The 18,148-nt window shown below is 49.2% G+C and overlaps 1 protein-coding gene across 1 annotated transcript in view; it reads left to right on the top strand.

Moving 5' to 3' along the window:
* Positions 1-349: 349 nt before the first annotated feature.
* The window catches only part of CHRDL2 (chordin like 2), a 67,703-nt gene continuing 49,904 nt past the window's right edge, over positions 350-18,148 (top strand). Inside the window, exon 1 of the mRNA XM_075919601.2 lies at positions 350-612. Within this exon, the coding sequence (XP_075775716.2) occupies positions 531-612 (82 nt within the window). The 5' untranslated portion in view covers positions 350-530. The remainder of the gene's footprint in view (positions 613-18,148) is intronic.

The raw sequence follows: 18,148 nt of genomic DNA, 5'->3' as shown, positions 1-18,148 counted from the left end.
CATATATATTTTTCACCCACCAAAGGGATAAGGTATTTGGGGGGAAGGGAGAAAACTGCACGGGTGGGGAAAAAAATCCTAGGAATGTTATTTACCATGACGGGGTGGGGGGAGATATCCCTGGGAAGGCTGCAGAAAGGGAGGGGTTAAAATGTTTCAACTCTTTCCAAATCCTCCTCACTGAAACCACTCCCCTAATGCAACCAAGAAGCAGAGGAATTTCACCAAACTTGAAAAAAATTGTGGGAAATAAAAAAAAAGTGCTGATTTTTTTTTAAAGTAGCAACTCATAAAGTTCCTCACTTTCCCCAAAAGGAGGCGCCTTTGATGAGACTAAAATAAACTGCTGCTGGGAGCTGTGTGTAAAGAAGGAATTAGCCGTGTCCTGCGTGTGTCTCATATGCTGACTCTGTGGTTGCTTGCTGCTGCTCTTAAGTAGCTTTTTGGATATTGAATCCATTTTAAACTTTCTGCAAAGCAAGTGTTTGGGGTTTTGGTTTTTCCCCCCCTCCACTCCCCTGAAAGGAAGAATGATTCCTGAAATCAGAGAGCTTTCCTTTTGCCTGGGATTTTTGCTGCTTTTTATTGCCTCTGAGATTGAAGCCAGAGCTCGTAAGTAAAGAGTGATTAAAAAAAAAATATCAAGGAATGATGAGAGATATGGGAGGGGAGGAATTGAATGATGGGGACCAGGGGATGCAGTTGTCTGCTGGAGGGATTTTTCACCAAGAGATTCTGTGTCTGGAAGGAATGATCATAATTGATAAGTAGGAAAGGCTGCATTTGGCAGGAATAAGTGCAGAGATGCATGTATTACTAGCATGTGATCTCCCTTATGCTGACAGCAGAAGGTACCAGGTAGGAAAGCATAGGGTCAGATTATAATCTGGATCCCACCTGTGAAACTTCTCTTTGCTGGCTCTACTGCTGCTCTCCATTGGGGTGGCTGAGATCAGAACCTGAGTCACGAGGTTGTGAACAGTTCAGTTACTAGAAAGTCTCCAAGGGGTAGCCAAGTTGCTAGTGACAGCTTTGCCATAGAGAGTGTGAATTTTTGACTGATGCACCAGCTCATACTGATCTGGCATCCCTCTTCAGGGGATGGAATGCAATGTCAGCTTTGTGTCTCCCCCTAGAGAAGACTTCCAGGTGCGGGGAGTTAGGATTTTTGAGCTATCCATTTTGGCATGGATAGTGTTCCCAAGAGACACAAGCAACACCACAGCAGCCCTGCTTGTGACAAGGCAGCAATCAGGAACTCAGAGCATAGTGGTCAAATGGATTGAAGCTGGGAGGCTTGTCCGTACAGCCATGGAGAAAAAGAGAGAGGTGAAGGTCTTCTGATTCGTTTGCATTATTAGCACACAGGAGATCTGATTCCTATTTTCAGTGCTGCTGAAAGCTTTCTACATGTGGCCGTGGGTAAGTCTCTTAATCCCTCTTTTTCCCCATCTGTGAAATGGGTCCAACAACACAGTGGTGTTCAGTGTTGGAGGTATAAGTCATTACAGTCTCTGAAATGCTTAGAGAGGCTGTCATTAGAGGATTGGCTTCATACTTGTCTGTAGAGTGCCTTGCATGCAGGCATCAGTGATCATCGTAAAGGTGCTAACCAAGTGCATAGGGTTGTTAATAAACAGATAGAAGCATTTGATGCATTCTCTTCTGCCTAGCTCCTCAGGGAGTTGTTACCGGTAATACATTTGTTTATCATTTCTTTGCTCTCCCTCTCGTCCGAAGTGAGGATGGTCCAGGTTCTCATTAAGTGCAGTGAACCACTGAGGCTGCTTTGAGAGTCTCATTTTCAGAACCCATGTGCATCTGGTCCACCTTCAAGCATTAGCTCTCCTAGGATAGCCTCCTACTCAGCCTCCATGTCGGCATCTTCCTCTCATGGCAGATACAGGGTGGTCAGAAAAGTTTGCCAGGCAAGCCCAGGTAACTAAGTCTCATTCCACTTTGTGGCAGAGCTAATCAGAAAGTAAAGTATCACTAACAACTCAGAGAACCAATTCCTAGCATTGTGATCGTTGGTGCTAACCAAGGGGTTTGAGAAGAGATTCAAAGCCTCCTGCTTAAAACAGTCCTTCTCTGTCAGGAATTGGGATAAGAGTTGCATGAGAAGCAGATTCTCCCATATCTGCCCACTGTGGGGTTTCTTGCACCTTCCTCGGACACATCAGATGCTAGCCACTGTCAGAGGCAGGATCTGGTCCAGCTACACTTCAGCACTGATCCAGTCTGGCAGTCCCTACCTTGCTCTTCCTTCTAGGTGGCAGGTAGGAGCCACCAATTTCTGCTGACTGACCGGTATCCTTTAGAAACAATTGTCCAAATTTCTCCAGGGAGCAACACCACAGAGATCAGTCATTAAAGATGAGTTTGTTACCAGGCACAGGTAAGATTCTGTTACTTACTTTGCAGATCTTCCTATCCCCAGTTGGTACCTCCCTAGGAGATATTTTCTCGGAGCAATTGTTCCAACTAGAAGTGTATGTCTCAGCCTCGTTAATTGCCTATCTGTCCTTTACTACTAACAAGCTGATTTAGGAACAAGGGCAGGGCTGACTTCTTTTTCTAGTTTGCCCATCTTCACCTTTCCTCATAGCTCTCTTTGTACTGCAAGCCTATTCTGTGCCTTTTTCTTAAGCCCATCGGGAAGGCTGCTTTGCAGTGGGACATATGCACAGGCATCTCTCTGCTGGCCATGAAGCAGGAGGAGCTGCTTTGGCATCTTACTGTTCAGAGAGTTGCTCTGGCGTGGGAAAGCTCTATACGCCAATCTCAGCAGCTCCTCGCATTGCCTCTGAGTTTCAGTGAGTCAGGCAGCGTTGCTGGTTAGGAATGCTTCTGGCTAGGGAGTAAGGAGATTATTTCATTCACGGGTATTTAAAACATTTTCTGTCAGAAAACACCTTAATAACAACAATTCTGGAGACATACACCCCATTGCAGAAAGGATGTGGACACGTTGAAAGTCCAGTGGAGGGCAACAAAAATGATTAGGGGGATGGAGCACATGAATTATGAGGAGAGGCTGAGGGATTTAAGCTTATTTAGTCTACAGAAGAGAAGAGTGAGGGGGGATTTGACAGCAGCCTTCAACTTCCTGAAGGGGGTTTCCAGAGAGGATGGAAAGCGGCTGTTCTCAGTGGCGACAGATGACAGAACAAGGAGCAATGGTCTCAAGTTGCACTGAGGGAGGTCTAGGTTAAATACTAGGAAAAACTGTTTCACTAGGAGTGTGGTGAACACTGGAATGCTTCACCTAGGGAGATGGTGAAATCTCTATTCCTAGAGGATTTTAAGTCCTGGCTTGACAAAGCCCTGGCTGGGATGATTTAGTTGGGGTTGGTCCTGCTCTTAGCAGGGGGCTGGACTTGATGACTCCTGAGTCTCTTTCAGCCCTAGGATTCTATGATCCCAACATGCTATTTGGAAATTGGTGTACTACAGGTAATGCAGCTTATCCTATTGAAATGAACACAGGGAGTTTTGTGGGCCAAGTCTATGGCTTCATCTGTTTCTTCTTCTTACTGTTCCCCAGCATATAACTTGCCAGGGCTTAATCCTGATCTGAAGTGTGTGAGTGGCCGTGACTCAAATCAGTCACTGTGCTGGGCCACTTCACACATGCCTTCCAGCTGGTTTTGCAAGGCACTGGGCAAGTCTCTGAGATCTGTGCTAAGTCAACTGAGAGCCTGATAACGGTGATTTAAAGGGCTGGGAAGATAGAGGGTAGCTGGAGTCGCAGCCCTTAGCTGGAGAGCTAAAAGAAAGCAGGGCTGATGTTGGCATAACTCTCCTCTCTTGGACCAGTAGAGGTCTCTCTTATACGCAGCTAGACAGCAGCTACTCCAGCTTCTGCACCTGTTAACTTGTCTGCTTTTCACTGTCAGCAGCGAACACGCTCTAGAAGGCATCCTAGCCAAGGGCTTCGAAAGTGATTCAATGGCAGCACAGGCTGAGAGATTTGAGTTCGAGGGGAGACACGCCAAAGGCACCAGTTCTGATTGTTTTTAAGTGCACTGTGTGGCCAGATTCTGCTGCTCTTCCTCCCACCGAACTCAGTGGCTTGGATTATTCCCTCCCAGATGAAGCGGGTGAAGGGGATTCCTTGGGAGGAAGCCTGCACAGGAATGTCTGAGATGAGATTTTTCCTGCATCATCCTTTCATGGGGCAGTAGGGTTTGCTCCCTTGTGGAAAAGCAGCCCCTAGGATCTGCATGAAGCATTGTACCTCTGTGGTAGCTCTGTCCCCTGCCTCCCTGCAAACATGGCATTGCTACCATCAGATAACAAATGGGCAGGGATAGGGTCCAGAGTGAACTGGACAGATTAGAGGATTGGGCCACAAGAAATCTGATGAGGTTCAACAAGGACAAGTGTAGAGTCCTGCACTTGGGACAGAAGAATCCCAAGCATTGTTACAGGCTAGGGACTGACCGGCTAAGTAGCAGTTCAGCAGAAAAGGACCTGGGGATTTCAGTGGATGAAAAGCTGGATATGAGTCAACAGTGTGCCCTTGTAGTCAAGAAGGATAATGGCATATTAGGGTGCATTAGGAGGAGCATTTCCAGCAGATCCAGAGAAGTGATTATTCCCTTTTATTTGGCTCTGGTGAGGCCACATCTGGAATATTATGTCCAGTTCTGGGCCCCCCACCATAGAAGGAATGTGGACGCATTGGAGAGGATCCAGCGGAGGGCAACCAAAATGATTAGGGGGCTGGAGCACATGACCTATGAGGATAGACTGGGGGATTTGGGTTTATTCAGTCTGGAGGAGAGAAGAGAAGAGAAGAGAAGAGAAGAGAAGAGAAGAGAAGAGAAGAGAAGAGAAGAGAAGAGAAGAGAAGAGAAGAGAAGAGAAGAGAAGAGAAGAGAAGAGAAGAGAAGAGAAGAGAAGAGAAGAGAAGAGAAGAGAAGAGTGAGGGGGGATTTGATAGCAGCCTTCAGCTTCCTGAAGGGACGTTCCAAAGAGGATGGAGAAAGGCTGTTCACAGTAGTGACGGATGGCAGAACAAGGAGCAATGGTCTCAAGTTACAATGGGAGAGGTCTAGGTTGGATAGTAGAAAAACTATTTCACTAGGAATGGGTTAACTGGGGAAGTGGTGGAATCTCCATCCCCATAGGTGTTTAAGTCTCAGCTTGACAAAGCCCTGGCTGGGTTGATTTAGTTGGGATTGGTCCTGCCTTGGGCAGGGGGCTGGACTTGATGACCTTCTGAGGTCTCTTCCAGCTCTATGATTCTTCCAGTGATTAATGCCCGGCTGCAGCAGCTCTCCAGGATCCGCAGTAGGACCCATGAACAAACATGGCAGTGTATTGACTTTTGATCATCGATCTGTGGGATTGGAATGTGGGCTATCCCCTCCCTCCCCCCGCCCCCATCCTCCACAAATTCTGTCCCTGGCCCATTCCCCAGTCTGCCCTGACTCCACCTCCTCCCCTGCAAGGATCCCAATCAGCAAGGGGGGTTTCTGTGTGTGGAGTGCTATGCACTAGAGGCCTGGAGACCCTCTTCTGAGAAGAAGGATGGTCCAGAGGATGGTACTAGACTGGGATGCATCAAGTCCATGATCTGCCATGTTCTGTGTCACTTAGTTTCTCAGTTCCTCATCTGCACAGTGGGGACAACAGCACTGAGAGGACAAATACACTAAAGACAGAAAGGTGCTCAGTTATTGCAGTGTTGGGGCCATATAAGCACCTTAGCTAGATTGATTCCATGTGAAGGAAGAAGGCTCAGCATATATCTGATTAGGCCTCAACTGGAGTATTGTGTCCAGTTCTGGGCACCACATTTCAAGAAAGATATGGAGAAATTGAAGAAGGTCTGGAGAAGAGCGACAAGAATGATTAAAAGTCTAGAAGACGTGAGTAATGAGGGAAGACTGAAAAAACTGGGCTTGTTTAGTTTAGAAAAGAGAAGACTAAGAGGGGACATTGTTCTCCTTGACCTCTGAGGATAGGACAAGAAGCAATGGGCTTAAACTGCAGCAAGAGAGGTTTAGGTTGGACATTAGGAAAAACTTCCTTACTGTCAGGGTGGTTATAAATTGCCTAGGGAGGTTGTGGAATCTCCATCACCTCTGATATTTTAACAGCAGATTAGATAAACATCTGTCAGGGATTATCTAGACGGTGCCTGGTCCTGCTGTGAGGACAGGGGACTGGACTTGATGACCCCTCAAGGTCCCTTCCAGTTTTAGTGTTCCGTGATTCCACTGATCTAGCAGGGATGATCTGGAACAGTAGTCATGGAAAGGGAGGTGTTACTCAGAGGAAGGGTGGCGGGTCTGGCAATGATGACATGGCAGCCCAGCCCAATGCATTGCGCACCGCACACCATGTAAACCCCACGCCAACCCAAACCCAGCAATAGCAAAGTCAACTAGATGTGTGTGTTAACGAGCAAATCTACAAAGAGCTTGGCTGAAGCTGGCCTCACAGAGACCCATTTTTCAGGGCACGGCTGTGGCGCCTCGAACTGGAATGTGCAGATTTCGCCAAGCCAGGAAACATTCGATTGACTGCAATGGAGGTTCATGGTGGGTCCTGAGAGCCCTCCGAGCTCACACATGTAGCCTGGCAATGCGCACAGAAGAGGAGGGATGAGCCAGGCTTTATGATGCTGGCTTGGGCCTGGGGCCAGAGGGGTGTAGTTAGTTCCCTGTTACACGACACAGTGTTGCAGCCAAAGTGGGCAGGGCTGGCCAGCCTGTGGCTGTAGCTGGCATCTCAGACGGTACGTCCTCGGGGCAGCCTGCCTCTGCAGTTATAAACCAGTCAGAACTAGCTCCTCCAGCCAGAATTGACCCCTCCGGCCCATGCCCTTAGGCCTGCTTTACCCCTCAAACTGACCCAGCTACATGGCTCAGGCATGAGGAATCCTGAGAGACATAGTTAAGCCAACCAAAGCCTCAGGCCGAGCACTTAGATCCGATGGCCTCAGGGGCCCAGAGAGGTAAATACAGGCCATCGTGCACCTGTCAGCTCCGGCACCCTGCAGCACGCGGCACAGAACACAGTGCAGTGACTTGCCCATCACCGAAATGGGGTTCACGCACAGTAATTCATCGCAAACACGGCCGTTCAGGGCAAGAACTGAAGAGCGGCATAGTCATTAGTGCTAAGGACAGGCCCGCCGAGGGGGGAGCAAAGGGGCAAGTGCTCTGGGGCTTGGTGATTCAGAAGGGCCCCAAGCTCTGGCTACTGGCAGTGCCATTGGAGCCCTGTGTGGCATGCTCCAGACCCCTGTGTGGCATGCTCCAGACCCCTGTGTGGCATGCTCCAGACCCCTGTGTGGCATGCTTTGGGCAGCACTGAGGGCTGCCTGGGGTATGCACAGCATACTCTGGGCAGTGCAAGGGCTGCCTGGGGGGAGCTAGCTCCAGCCCTGCCTCTTCCATCCAAGGCCCTGCTCCTCCAGGCGGTGCATAGCCTAGTTACCCCCTGCCTTGGCCAGGGGCCTGGTGAGTCTGCCAGCCCCACTGAATGAAGGCAGTAGGTGAGCGGAGTGCAGTCACCCGCAGTGAGGTGAGACCGGGCCACCAAGGTTTGTACCCTTGCTGTTACAGAATATGCCACAAGATTTATAATGACCACATGTGGCCACAGCCACCATTTCAGCCCTGCTTTGAAACGGGATATCTCCCCAGTACATGGCGCCCCCTGGCACCACCCCAAGCTGCTGCTTCAGTGTTGACTCAAGGAAGAAAGTGTCCACTCATGAAACTCTAGCGTTGCTTCCTGCACTGCTCTGGGTTACCTTAGTCATCTTCTCACTGGTACAAATCCAGGCCACACTATCGTAGTGTAACAGAACCGACAAGCTCACACCTCTGTGTGCATTGTCATCAAAGTAGTGCTCACACTATTGTAGTGACCGGTTGCGTGGCATGAGAATGTTAATCTATGCTGGCACAAGTCGTGGCTGGAACACATAGCAAACCGAGACTTGGTCCAACGAAAAGCAAGACAAGATGTGGAAAGATTCCCACATGGGGAGAGGTAACATTGTTGAGGGAGGTTCAGAATAGCAAGGCAATGTGAATGAGGTACATGAAAAAGAAGAGGCAAAGTGCTCCAGGACAAGGTGCTAGACTGCACGTTAGCAGGTCTGGGTTGTGTTGTCTGCTCTGTCACAGCCCTGCGGGGTGACCTTATGCAGGTTACTTCCTCGCTGGCTCCCTTTGTCTTGTCTAGTTACATTATAAGGTCTACATTATAAGGTCTAATAAGATGCTGTTGCAAAAAAAGCAAATATGATTCTAGGTTGTATCAACAGGTGTGTTGTAAGCAAAACTCGTGAAGTCATTCTGCCGCTCTACTCTGCACTAGTTAGGCCTCAGCTGGAGTACTGTGTCCAGTTCTGGGCACCACATTTCAAGAAAGATGTGGAGAAATTGGAAAGGGAACAGAGAAGAGCGACAAGAACGATTAAAGGTCTAGAGAACATGACCTATGAAGCCAGGCTTCATGAACTGGGCTTGTTTAGTTTGGAAAAAAGAAGATTAAGGGGGGACATGATAGCGGTTTTCAAATATCTAAAAGGGTGTCACAAGGAGGAAGGAGAAAATGTGTTCCTCTTGGTTTCTGAGGACAGGACAAGGAGTAATGGGCTTAAAGTGCAGCAAGGGAGGTTTAGATTGGACATTAGGAAAAAATTCCTAACTGTCAGGGTGGTCAAATATTGGAATAAATTGCCAAGGGAGGTGGTGGAATCTCCCTCCCTGGAGATATTTAAGAACAGGTTAGATAGACATCTGTCAGGGATGGTGTAGACGGAGCTTGGTCCTGCCTTGAGGGCGGGGGGCTGGACTCGATGACCTCTCGAGGTCCCTTCCAGTCCTATGATTCTATGATTCTACAGGCCTGGAACTGTCTGTTTCTACAGCGCACCTAGCACAGCGGGGCTGGAATTCTGCTGGGGCTTCTAACTGCTACTGTGCTAAAATAAGGTTTGGCAGGGGCACTGGGAGAAGACCCACAGCTCCCTCAGTTTTTACCTGCTGTAAGGACGAGCAACGTCGGGGGGAGGCAAGATCTTGGTGAAGGGGTGGTGTGAGGGTGGGTCTTGGGGAGGAATAGTGGCACGAGAGCAGGAGCTAAGGGAAAGGGAACAGTCATGAGAGGCCAAGCCATGGGGAGCCAGGCCACAGTTCAGGTCCCTGTGGCCCCTCCCCCTCTTTTAGGGTACTTCCACCATTCCTGTCTGGACTAGAGGAGCTCAAAGGGGAGCTCTGTTTTAGCCTTCCTCAATCCACAATATCAAGGGGGCATCCAGTGAAACTGAAAGTCAACACACTACAGTCTGATACTGTTCGCAAAGAGCAGGATTAACCTGTGGAACTCCCTGCCCAGGGATATCACTGAGGCCACAAACTCAACCAGAATGTTACTGTGCTCACAGGCACTGTGCTAAGGTAGAGAGAAACAGGACCTGTTGGGCATCAGTGTAACTGGATGGGAGAATCTGGGAACTATGATTTTATCGGCAGCCTTGAAGTCATCCTGGCATGGTTTTTTTAAGGGCCCCTTCCCATAAGATCTGATCCAGCTTCATTGAAGTCAACATCAAAATTCCCAATGACTGCCATAGGTACAGTTCAGGCCATCAGCTGTCCACTGGAATGCTCCAGTTACAAAGATTTCACTTTACACGAACACATCCATGTCTGGGGGTGCAGGTTGTGAGGCCTCATTAGTGTGCTGTAAGATCCTCCCATGAGAGGGGCTGTGTACAAGTTCAAAGGGAAATTATTTCCAGGCATATGCAATAGCTCCAACCCTCTAAAAACCCTGGAGATGTTCAGCACCACCAGGACTTAATGCATGTGGAGAAGTCCGCCCTGATGTGAGGAGCTAAGATGCAGCAAAACAAGATTCCGGGCTGTTTTAACACATCTCATTCATAGCTTTTTCTCTTCTTTTTCTCTGAAGCCGTCCATACACACAGGGCTGTCAGAGCAGCTCCTGGACTTTCTGTCCTGGACATTGTTCTTGACTTTATATTTACAACCGCTCTTGAAGTACGGATGCTCATTGACACACACGGAATAATGTTAGCTGGTGAGGGTGTGAAACTGATCAAAGCCTGAAGCCCTGCTTGGAAAAGCAAAGACCCATCTGGCATGAATCCACCACTTATGGGCCGAACAAGGATTGACACGAAAGGTTGAAAAGGCCCAGAGGAGGAGGGATTCTATGTGAACCAGTGACTATAAGGCCCGATCCAGTACAGTCAGTTGAAATGTATCCATTGATTTCAATGGGAGCAGGATCTGGTCCATAGTTAGTTACTCTGGATTTACTCCAGTGTCACTGAACTTGCTCCATTGATCAGATGAGTGTTACTTTTATGATTCTTAGAGATTCCATAGCACATTTCACAGGACTCTGAACCCCAGCTGAAGTCTGTTAGCCTGCTTACCTAGAATTCTTTCCCATTGGATATAGTATTTTTCTTCTACACAGGTTGAGTTGCTGCCCACTGCCTAAAGGCTGCTGTGATTCCCCCCAGAAGTGTGGAGGGGAAAGTGAATCATGTAGCTATAGTAGCTTGTAAGCTGTAAAGCACTTCAGGATGAATGGGGCAAGAAAAATGTAAGATTGTTGCTACCCTCTATTTGAGAAGTTGGAGGTAGAGGAGGTAACCCCCTTCTCCCCAGCTAGGAATTCCCCTGTATCCTAATGGGTCTAATCCCTTTGCAAGAGCAAGAAGAAAGTGTGTGGATGTGGTGGTCCTGGTGTGGACAATAGATTTAATGGGCAGTTATCTTTTCCCTCACACCAATGTGATCCTGGAGGGGGAAGAGAATCAGGCCCCCGTTATCTGCGAGTGAGCAAGAAAATTCTACAGTCGGATACTGGAGAGGCTGGGAATGTAATACAGTATTTCACATATCCCAGCCAGCCCTCTTGCCAGTGCTTGGAGGAGGCAGAGTCAAGGGGTTGTGCAAGTGTGTGGGTATGTGTGGGTGACGTGGGCCTTCTGTAAATTGTATGCTTGATCATTTAATATGCCCAGACAGAAGTAAAATGAAAACACGGCTCACCCTGAATAGGTTGACTCTTTTTATAGCCATAACATTATGTTTCAATAACAGTCACACACACTTTTTTTGTTAATAACCTGGCATGTGGGCTTGGGAACCTGCCCAACAGGGCCTCTCCCCTAACCGCCTGGCTGTGTCTAAGGGCTTTCAGTCCAGCCATGCCACTGTCAACTCAGCACTTACTACAATGACAGACAAGTACACAGGCTGACCAATAAATGCACATTCTTAGACAGTCACTTTCATTTGGCTGGCCCGGGCCATACGTCGCTGGATACAGGAGCCACATTGGAAATGGAGACACTGCATTGGGTCTACTGGAACCCCTGGAGCTAGGCCATTTAGACCAGCTAAAAGTCTGGTCCATTATGCAGGACTGTTGGATTGCTGCCCCGCCATTAGCTGGGTCCTCACATTACAGACTGTTGAGGGTCTGATTGGCAGGCCTTAGCCTCACAGACATGTAGGCCTGGAAGAGACCTCAGTGAGTTATCCACGGCCTTCCCCTGCACTGAAACAGAACTAAATAGTATCCAGAGCAGGGATATTCAAACTTCATTGCACCTCAACCCCCTTCTGGCAACAAAGACACAACCCCAGGAGGGGGTCTTAGCCCAGGTGTGGGAGGGACAAAACTAAAGCCAAGGGCTTCAGCCCGAGGCAGGGGGCCTGTAACCTAAGCCCCCACAGTGGTGAAAGGAAGCTGGTGCACCACACTGTGATGCACCGGTAAGAGAGTGGCCGGCTGGGGGGGGGGCCTTTGAATGTTGTCAGCCACCATGCTGCTGCTGCTGTTGGCCCACCCCTCCCGTTTTGGCCCCCATCCTCCACAGTCCAAACTACTCCCCCTCAGCCCCAGCCCTACTGGGCCTGAGCCAGCACCCACAGCCCCTGGGCAGCAAGGCCACTGCTCACCCAGGCTGCAGCCCCAAAGCTCAGGTGGCCGGGGATCTAGCAGAGCATGGTGGCCATGCTCCCAGCCCCAAGACTCCCCACAGTCCTTGCCCTGAGGCCCCCACCCAGCCCCAACCTCCTCCCCTGACTCTTGCACCCCCCATATTTCTGCCCTGAGCCCTCACCCCTGCCCTGAGCCCCCCATACCTCTCACCCCCCTTCCCTGACTCCTGTGTCTTCCACACTCTGCCCTGAACTCCCCCACACCCACCACAACACTCTGCCTGAGCCCCCAGCACTCCAACCTACACTTAAAATTGCTTACAAGTACTGTGGTATCACAGCCCCTCCAGCCGCCTGCCCACCCACTCTGGGGATGGGGTTTGGGCTTCCCCTTCGGTCCTGGGCCCAGCACGTCTAAGCCAACCCTGGTGACCCCACACAAAATGGGGTTATAAACCTCTTTGGGGTCCCAACCCGGTTTGAGAACCTCAGATCTAGACCATCCCTGACAGGCATTTGTCTAATCTGTTCTTAAAACTCTCCAGTGACTGAGATTCTACAACCTCCCTAAGCAATGTGCTTAACTACCCTGACAGGGTTTTTTGAGGCGCTAACCTAAGGTTCCCTTGTTGCACTTTAAGTCCATTACTTCTTTTCCTATCTTCAGTGATTAAGGAGAACAATTTATCCTCCTCCTCTTTGTAACAACCTTTCACCTACTTGAAGACTTTTATCATGGCCCACCTCAGTCTTTCCTTCTCCAGACTAAACAAACAAAAGTTTATCAGTCTTGCAGGTCGTGTTTTCTAGACCTTTAATCATTTTTGTTGCTCTCCTCTGAACTTTTTCCATTTTGTCCACATCTTTCCTGAAATGTAGTGCCCGGCACTGGGAACAAGACTCCTGTTGAGGCCTTTTAAGCTATGTCTAGACTGCTTTCTTCTGCAGAAAGAAGATATGCAAATTCAGAACTAATTTGCATATCTTCTCAGAAGGGGTTTTGTGAAAGAGAAAGCAGTTTAGATGCAGCTCTTTTGGGGAAAAAACTCTTTTTCAAAAGAACCCTTCTTCCTAAAAAAATGAGGTGTGCAGGTTTCTTTCAAAAAAGGGGTGGTTTTTTCAAAAGAACCGCATCTAAACTGCTTTCTTTTTCGACAAAATCTCTGCCGATAACGCAATCAGAAGATATGCAAATTAGCTCTGAATTTGCATATCTTCTTTCAGCAGAAGAAAACAGTCTAGACGTAGCCCCAGTGCTGAGCAGACTGGAATAATCTCTTCTTGTGTCTTGCTTGCAACTCTCCTACTAATACATCACAGAATTTTGTTCCCCCCCTTTTTTTTTGCAACATTACTTGATTAACTCATATTTAGTTTGTGATCCATTATAACCCCTAGGTTTTTTTCTCTGCAGCACTCCTTCCTAGGTAGGCATTTCCCGTTTTGTATTTGTGCCAATTATTTATTCCTTCCTAAGGCTAGGACGTGGCCATTTTTGTGACTTAATTTTGTCCTGTTTAGTTCAGATCATTTCTCCAGTTTGTCCAGATCGTTCTGAATTCTATCCCCTACTCCAAAATGCTTGTAACCCCTCCCAGCTTGATATCATCCACAAACATTATAAGGAGACTTGCTGTGCCATTATCCAAACCATTTATGAAGATACTGAACAGAGCTGGACCCAGGACAGATCCCTGCGGGACCCCACTCAATATGCCCTTCCAGCTTGACCAGGAACGGTTGGTGACTACTCTGTGAGGATGCTCTTTCAATCCATTATGCACTCCTCTTACAGTAGGCTCATCTCTAGGCTGCATTTCCCCACTTTGTGTAGGAGGCAGTCGTGTGAGATAGTATCAAAAGCCTTACTAAAGCCAGGAGATCTGTTCTAATGGGCCGGCAAAGCTGAGCTCAGAGTTAATCTGTTGCCTCCACCTCAAGTCAGGGGTAAGGTGACCAGTGTTCCTTTGAATAGTTCGGACTCGTATGCGGAATGAATGCTGTGATGTGCACCAACATGGTGGTGATGGGTGACGAATCACTTCTGTATTGGTGCATGTAACAAGCTTAATGGGACGAGGCCAAGGGGTTTGGGTTGTGGGAGGGGGCTCGGTGCTGGGTCGGAGGATTGGGGTGCGGGGGCATGAGAGCTCTGGCTGGGGGTGCGGACTTTGGGGTGGGGCTGGGGGTAAGAGGTTGGGGTGTGGGAGAGGCAGAGGGTTGGGAGGTGAGAGCTCTGGCTGGGGGTGTGGACTCTAGGGTGGGGCTGTGGATGAGGAATTTGGGATGCAGGCAGGTTGCCTGGAGCTGGAGCCAGAGGACTCCCCTCAGCTCTCTCCCCTCTGGCAGCATGGAACTTGGGGGTGAAGCAACCAGCTCCAGGCTTGGGGGAGAGGTCCACAGCAGCCTTGCATGCCCCAACTTGATCCCCTTCCTCAGTTCCCACCCATCCCCCTCTCTCTTCCCCAAGCCCCTGTTGCACGGCTCTGGATTGCTGCTGCTGACCTTGCAGCTTAGAAGGAACTGAGAACGTTACACAAATGTCCAATCTTCAGAGAGTTGGTGCGGAGACACGGCTGAGAGCTGGGATCAGGGCTTTGCTAACCTAGATGTACCTCATGGCAGAGGCCAGACCAGGCAGGACCAGCTGTGGGATGGTTCCCACTAACTTCCCTGCTAGCCGCACTGCCTTGGAACTGATGGTTCTGGGGGCGCTGACTGGCAGCCCTGCCAATAAGCTTGTTCTCCACTCCAGACCAGGTGCTGCTTGACTGCAGGTCATGCACCTCATGCTGCTTGCCCTTGTTCCACTCCCTGCTCTTCTGCAGCCTCAGCCTCCTGGCTCGGCCGCTGGCTTATGACTCTAGCTGCCCATCTAGTTCTGGCCTTTGGTTTTGGTATCTCCAAGGGAGATCCCTGGCTCATCCTTTGCTTTGCGACTGGTTTAACCCCCAGCTCTGGCATTTGGCCTTAGTCACTCCAGTACTGGCCCTCGGCTTGTTTCCTAAACACTGACTGGTAACCAAATTCACTTCCATCGCTAGGCCTAGCCATCAGGGCTCAGCCTGCAGCATCGAGCTCTTTGGGATCAGCTCGTATTTCAGAGGCAAAAGCGAGGCTGAGATTCACCTGCAGGGAATGGTTTAGGGGATGAAATGCAGAGGGTCCATGGCTTCGTAGGTTGTTGCTCCTGAAAGACAGGCAACAGCGCAGGCCAGACCTTCAGCTCCGGGGAAGTCAAGGAATCCTGCCCATTTGTATCATCTGCAGATCTGATGATCATGCAACCTTCAGCTGCCCAAAAAAGCAAGGCATGGAACCCAAGCCTGCTCTAGAGAGAAGAGAAAATCAAAGTAGATTCTTTCCGTGTCAGGAATATGAACATCCTATTGGTGGCTGAGGGACAGTTTAAGCTTAGGGAAAGCTCCGTTCTACCACTGCCTTTGAAGGGCTTGTCCCGGAGAAGATCCCTTGGTGCATTAAGCAGTCTTTCCCAACACAGTCTGTGATTATGCAACAAGGACTCTGCCAATGCAGCAGCACCAGGATAGCTCTGGAGACACAACCCTTCGTGTAGATACAATGTGTGCCAACAGGAATAGTAGTAACACCATCTCCCTGAAGGACGGTCGCTACCCGACAGATGCAACCATCTAGTGAGCGAACCTCCCTTGGGTGGAGTGCTTTGCCCTAGGGTGCTAAAACCAGTGGTAGACATTTGGGCTCTCAACCCTAGGGAGAGGTGCGGGCTTCAGAGCCTGATCTCCAGCCCCAGCCCAACATCTGCAGAGCTATTTATTGTGCAGTGGCGCAAGCCTAAGTCACTTGACCCAAGCTCTGAGGCGTCCTGTTGCTCACAGTGTAAATGCACCCTTCATGGCTAGGATAGCAAGGGTCGATCAGACACACTGAGTTGAACTCTCAAGTGGCACAGACTCGTTCTGCTTGCTGTAGCTGTCCGTCATGCAAGTGGAAAACAGCAGTGGGAGCCCCCCACCTTGTTTCAGACTTCACAGGCTCTGGATACATTCACTGCAGGAGGGACTTTTAGTGGTACTTTCCTGACAGTTTTACCTGGGTGTAGAGGGAGGCCATTGCTTGCTCTGCAGATCTCAAGTGCCTTCTCTTTGAAGATGAAAAGCACTTCAGCGAGGCTCAGGAATGAGGATTTTCACCTCCCCTGCTTTAGAGCTGGGGGACTGAGGCTGTGAGTCACATGAGATTACGCAGAGCTGGGATTAAAAGCCAGGGCTCTTAATGTGTAGGGCTGGGCTTGAACCACAAGAGCAGTCTTCCTCCCGTAGAAAGCAATGAATAGTCTAGTAGCACCTTAAAGACTAACAAGACATGTAGCTGCTATCATGAGCTTTCGTGGGACAAACCCACTTCTTCAGATGACTGGAGTATTGGAAGTCCTTTGCCCATTAAAGTTCATGATACCATCTACAGCTGTGTCTAGATGGCATGATTTTACGGAAATGCTTTTAATGGAAAAGTTTTCCGTTAAAACATTTTCGGAAAAGAGCATCTAGATTGGCATGGACGCTTTTCCGCAAAAGCACTTTTTGCGGAAGAGCGTCTGTGCCAATCTAGACGTGCTTTTCCGCAAAAAAGCTCCAATCGCCATTTTCGCGATCAGGGCTTTTTTGTGGAAAACAAATCTGAGCTGTCTACACTGGCCGTTTTGCGCAAAAGTTTTGCGCAAAAGGACTTTTGCCTGAACGGGAGCAGCATAGTATTTCCGCAAGAAGCACTGATTTCTTACAGTAGAAAGTCACTGCTTTTGCGGAAATTCAAGCAGCCAGTGTAGACAGCTGGCAAGTTTTTCCGGAAAAGCGGCTGATTTTCCGGAAAAACTGGCCAGTCTAGACACAGCCCAGATGTTTTGTTCATCTTTAAGGTGCTACTAGACTATTCGTTGTTTTTTAAGTTTTTCCTGTTACAGACTATCTCAGCTCCCCCGCTGAAGCTTTTGGTTTTATTTAATCAGCCCTTTCTCCAGGAAGCCTGGGTCTAAAATAGCAGGGGTTATAGTGTCTTTGTTTTCCCCCTAGGGTTAATTATCTTTCCTTGGAGGGCACAGGGACAAGCATGGGCATGATGGAGCTCTGGGAATGGCTCATTTGACTTAGGATGTTTAAAACATGGGGATACATGGGAGCACGTTGGTGGCAGTTCTCTTGGTCTGAGAGAAGGGTTCATCCAGCGCAGTCCTCCAAAGCAATGCCCCTCTCAAGCTGGCCAGTCAGGCTGTGTTCTGACCAAGAACTCGCCCAGTCTGGTGGCAGCTAAAATTCCACCTAGAGAGAACCAAAGGCGCCCATCTTACAAGCTACCACAGGATGATTAAAAGGGCCAGCTTGTGCATACTGTTCCTGGGATGACCATCACGAGGAGCCCTGAGCCACTCCCAGTGAAATCAGTGGCCTCAGTGAGCTCACCAACGGGCTAGTAAAGGAATGCACTACCCCTTAAAGGACAGGCTGATGCACGCCAACATGACTGCTTGGGGTGGAATGGAGGATGCCCTGCCTTGTTCTGCCCTGCCCTAGGGCTGAGCTATAGAAGAAGCAACTGAGTGAGAGACGCACATGTGGATGGTGGGTTCTCTCTCAGGCTCCCAGAAACCAAGCTGATCTAACTCAGAGACTTCGTTTGGTGGGTGTTAAGTGTAAACTCCCTGAGACGAACTGTGTATTGTGATGGATTGCTCCTGTCCAGAATCCTCATTAGAAGGGGACCAGTTGTTTTGTTGGTATGTGGTGGCTTCTCCTTACCTTTGGGTAAGGAGTGCTAAAATGAACCCATCGCCGCCCAATCTGGGGAAACTGAAGTGGAGCACACTCATAGCACCACACTGAGACACAAAGGGGCATGCAGGGATGTTACGTGACTTTACGTGGCTCCGAAGTGTCACTCTCAAAAAAACACAAAACCCGATTAAAAAGACAATTGAAGGACCTAGGACTCGTAGGCCTAGTCTACACTACCCTGCCCCCCCGCTCCGGCACTTACTTCAGCTACTCAAAAAGTGTAGCTGTAGTCAACACACTACTCACAGTGTCTTGCATGCAGTATAGTCAGCAGGGGTTGCTCTTCCGTCAATGCTGCTGGCTACTCTTCTCAACCTGACAGAGTACCGGTGTCGATGGGAGAGAGCTCTGAGATTGATTTATCATGTCTACACA

Source organism: Pelodiscus sinensis, chromosome 1, assembly GCF_052426305.1.
Source record: "Pelodiscus sinensis isolate ZL-2025 chromosome 1, ASM5242630v1, whole genome shotgun sequence".
Taxonomy (NCBI): domain Eukaryota; kingdom Metazoa; phylum Chordata; order Testudines; family Trionychidae; genus Pelodiscus; species Pelodiscus sinensis.
This window is presented reverse-complemented; position numbering and strand designations above follow the sequence as displayed.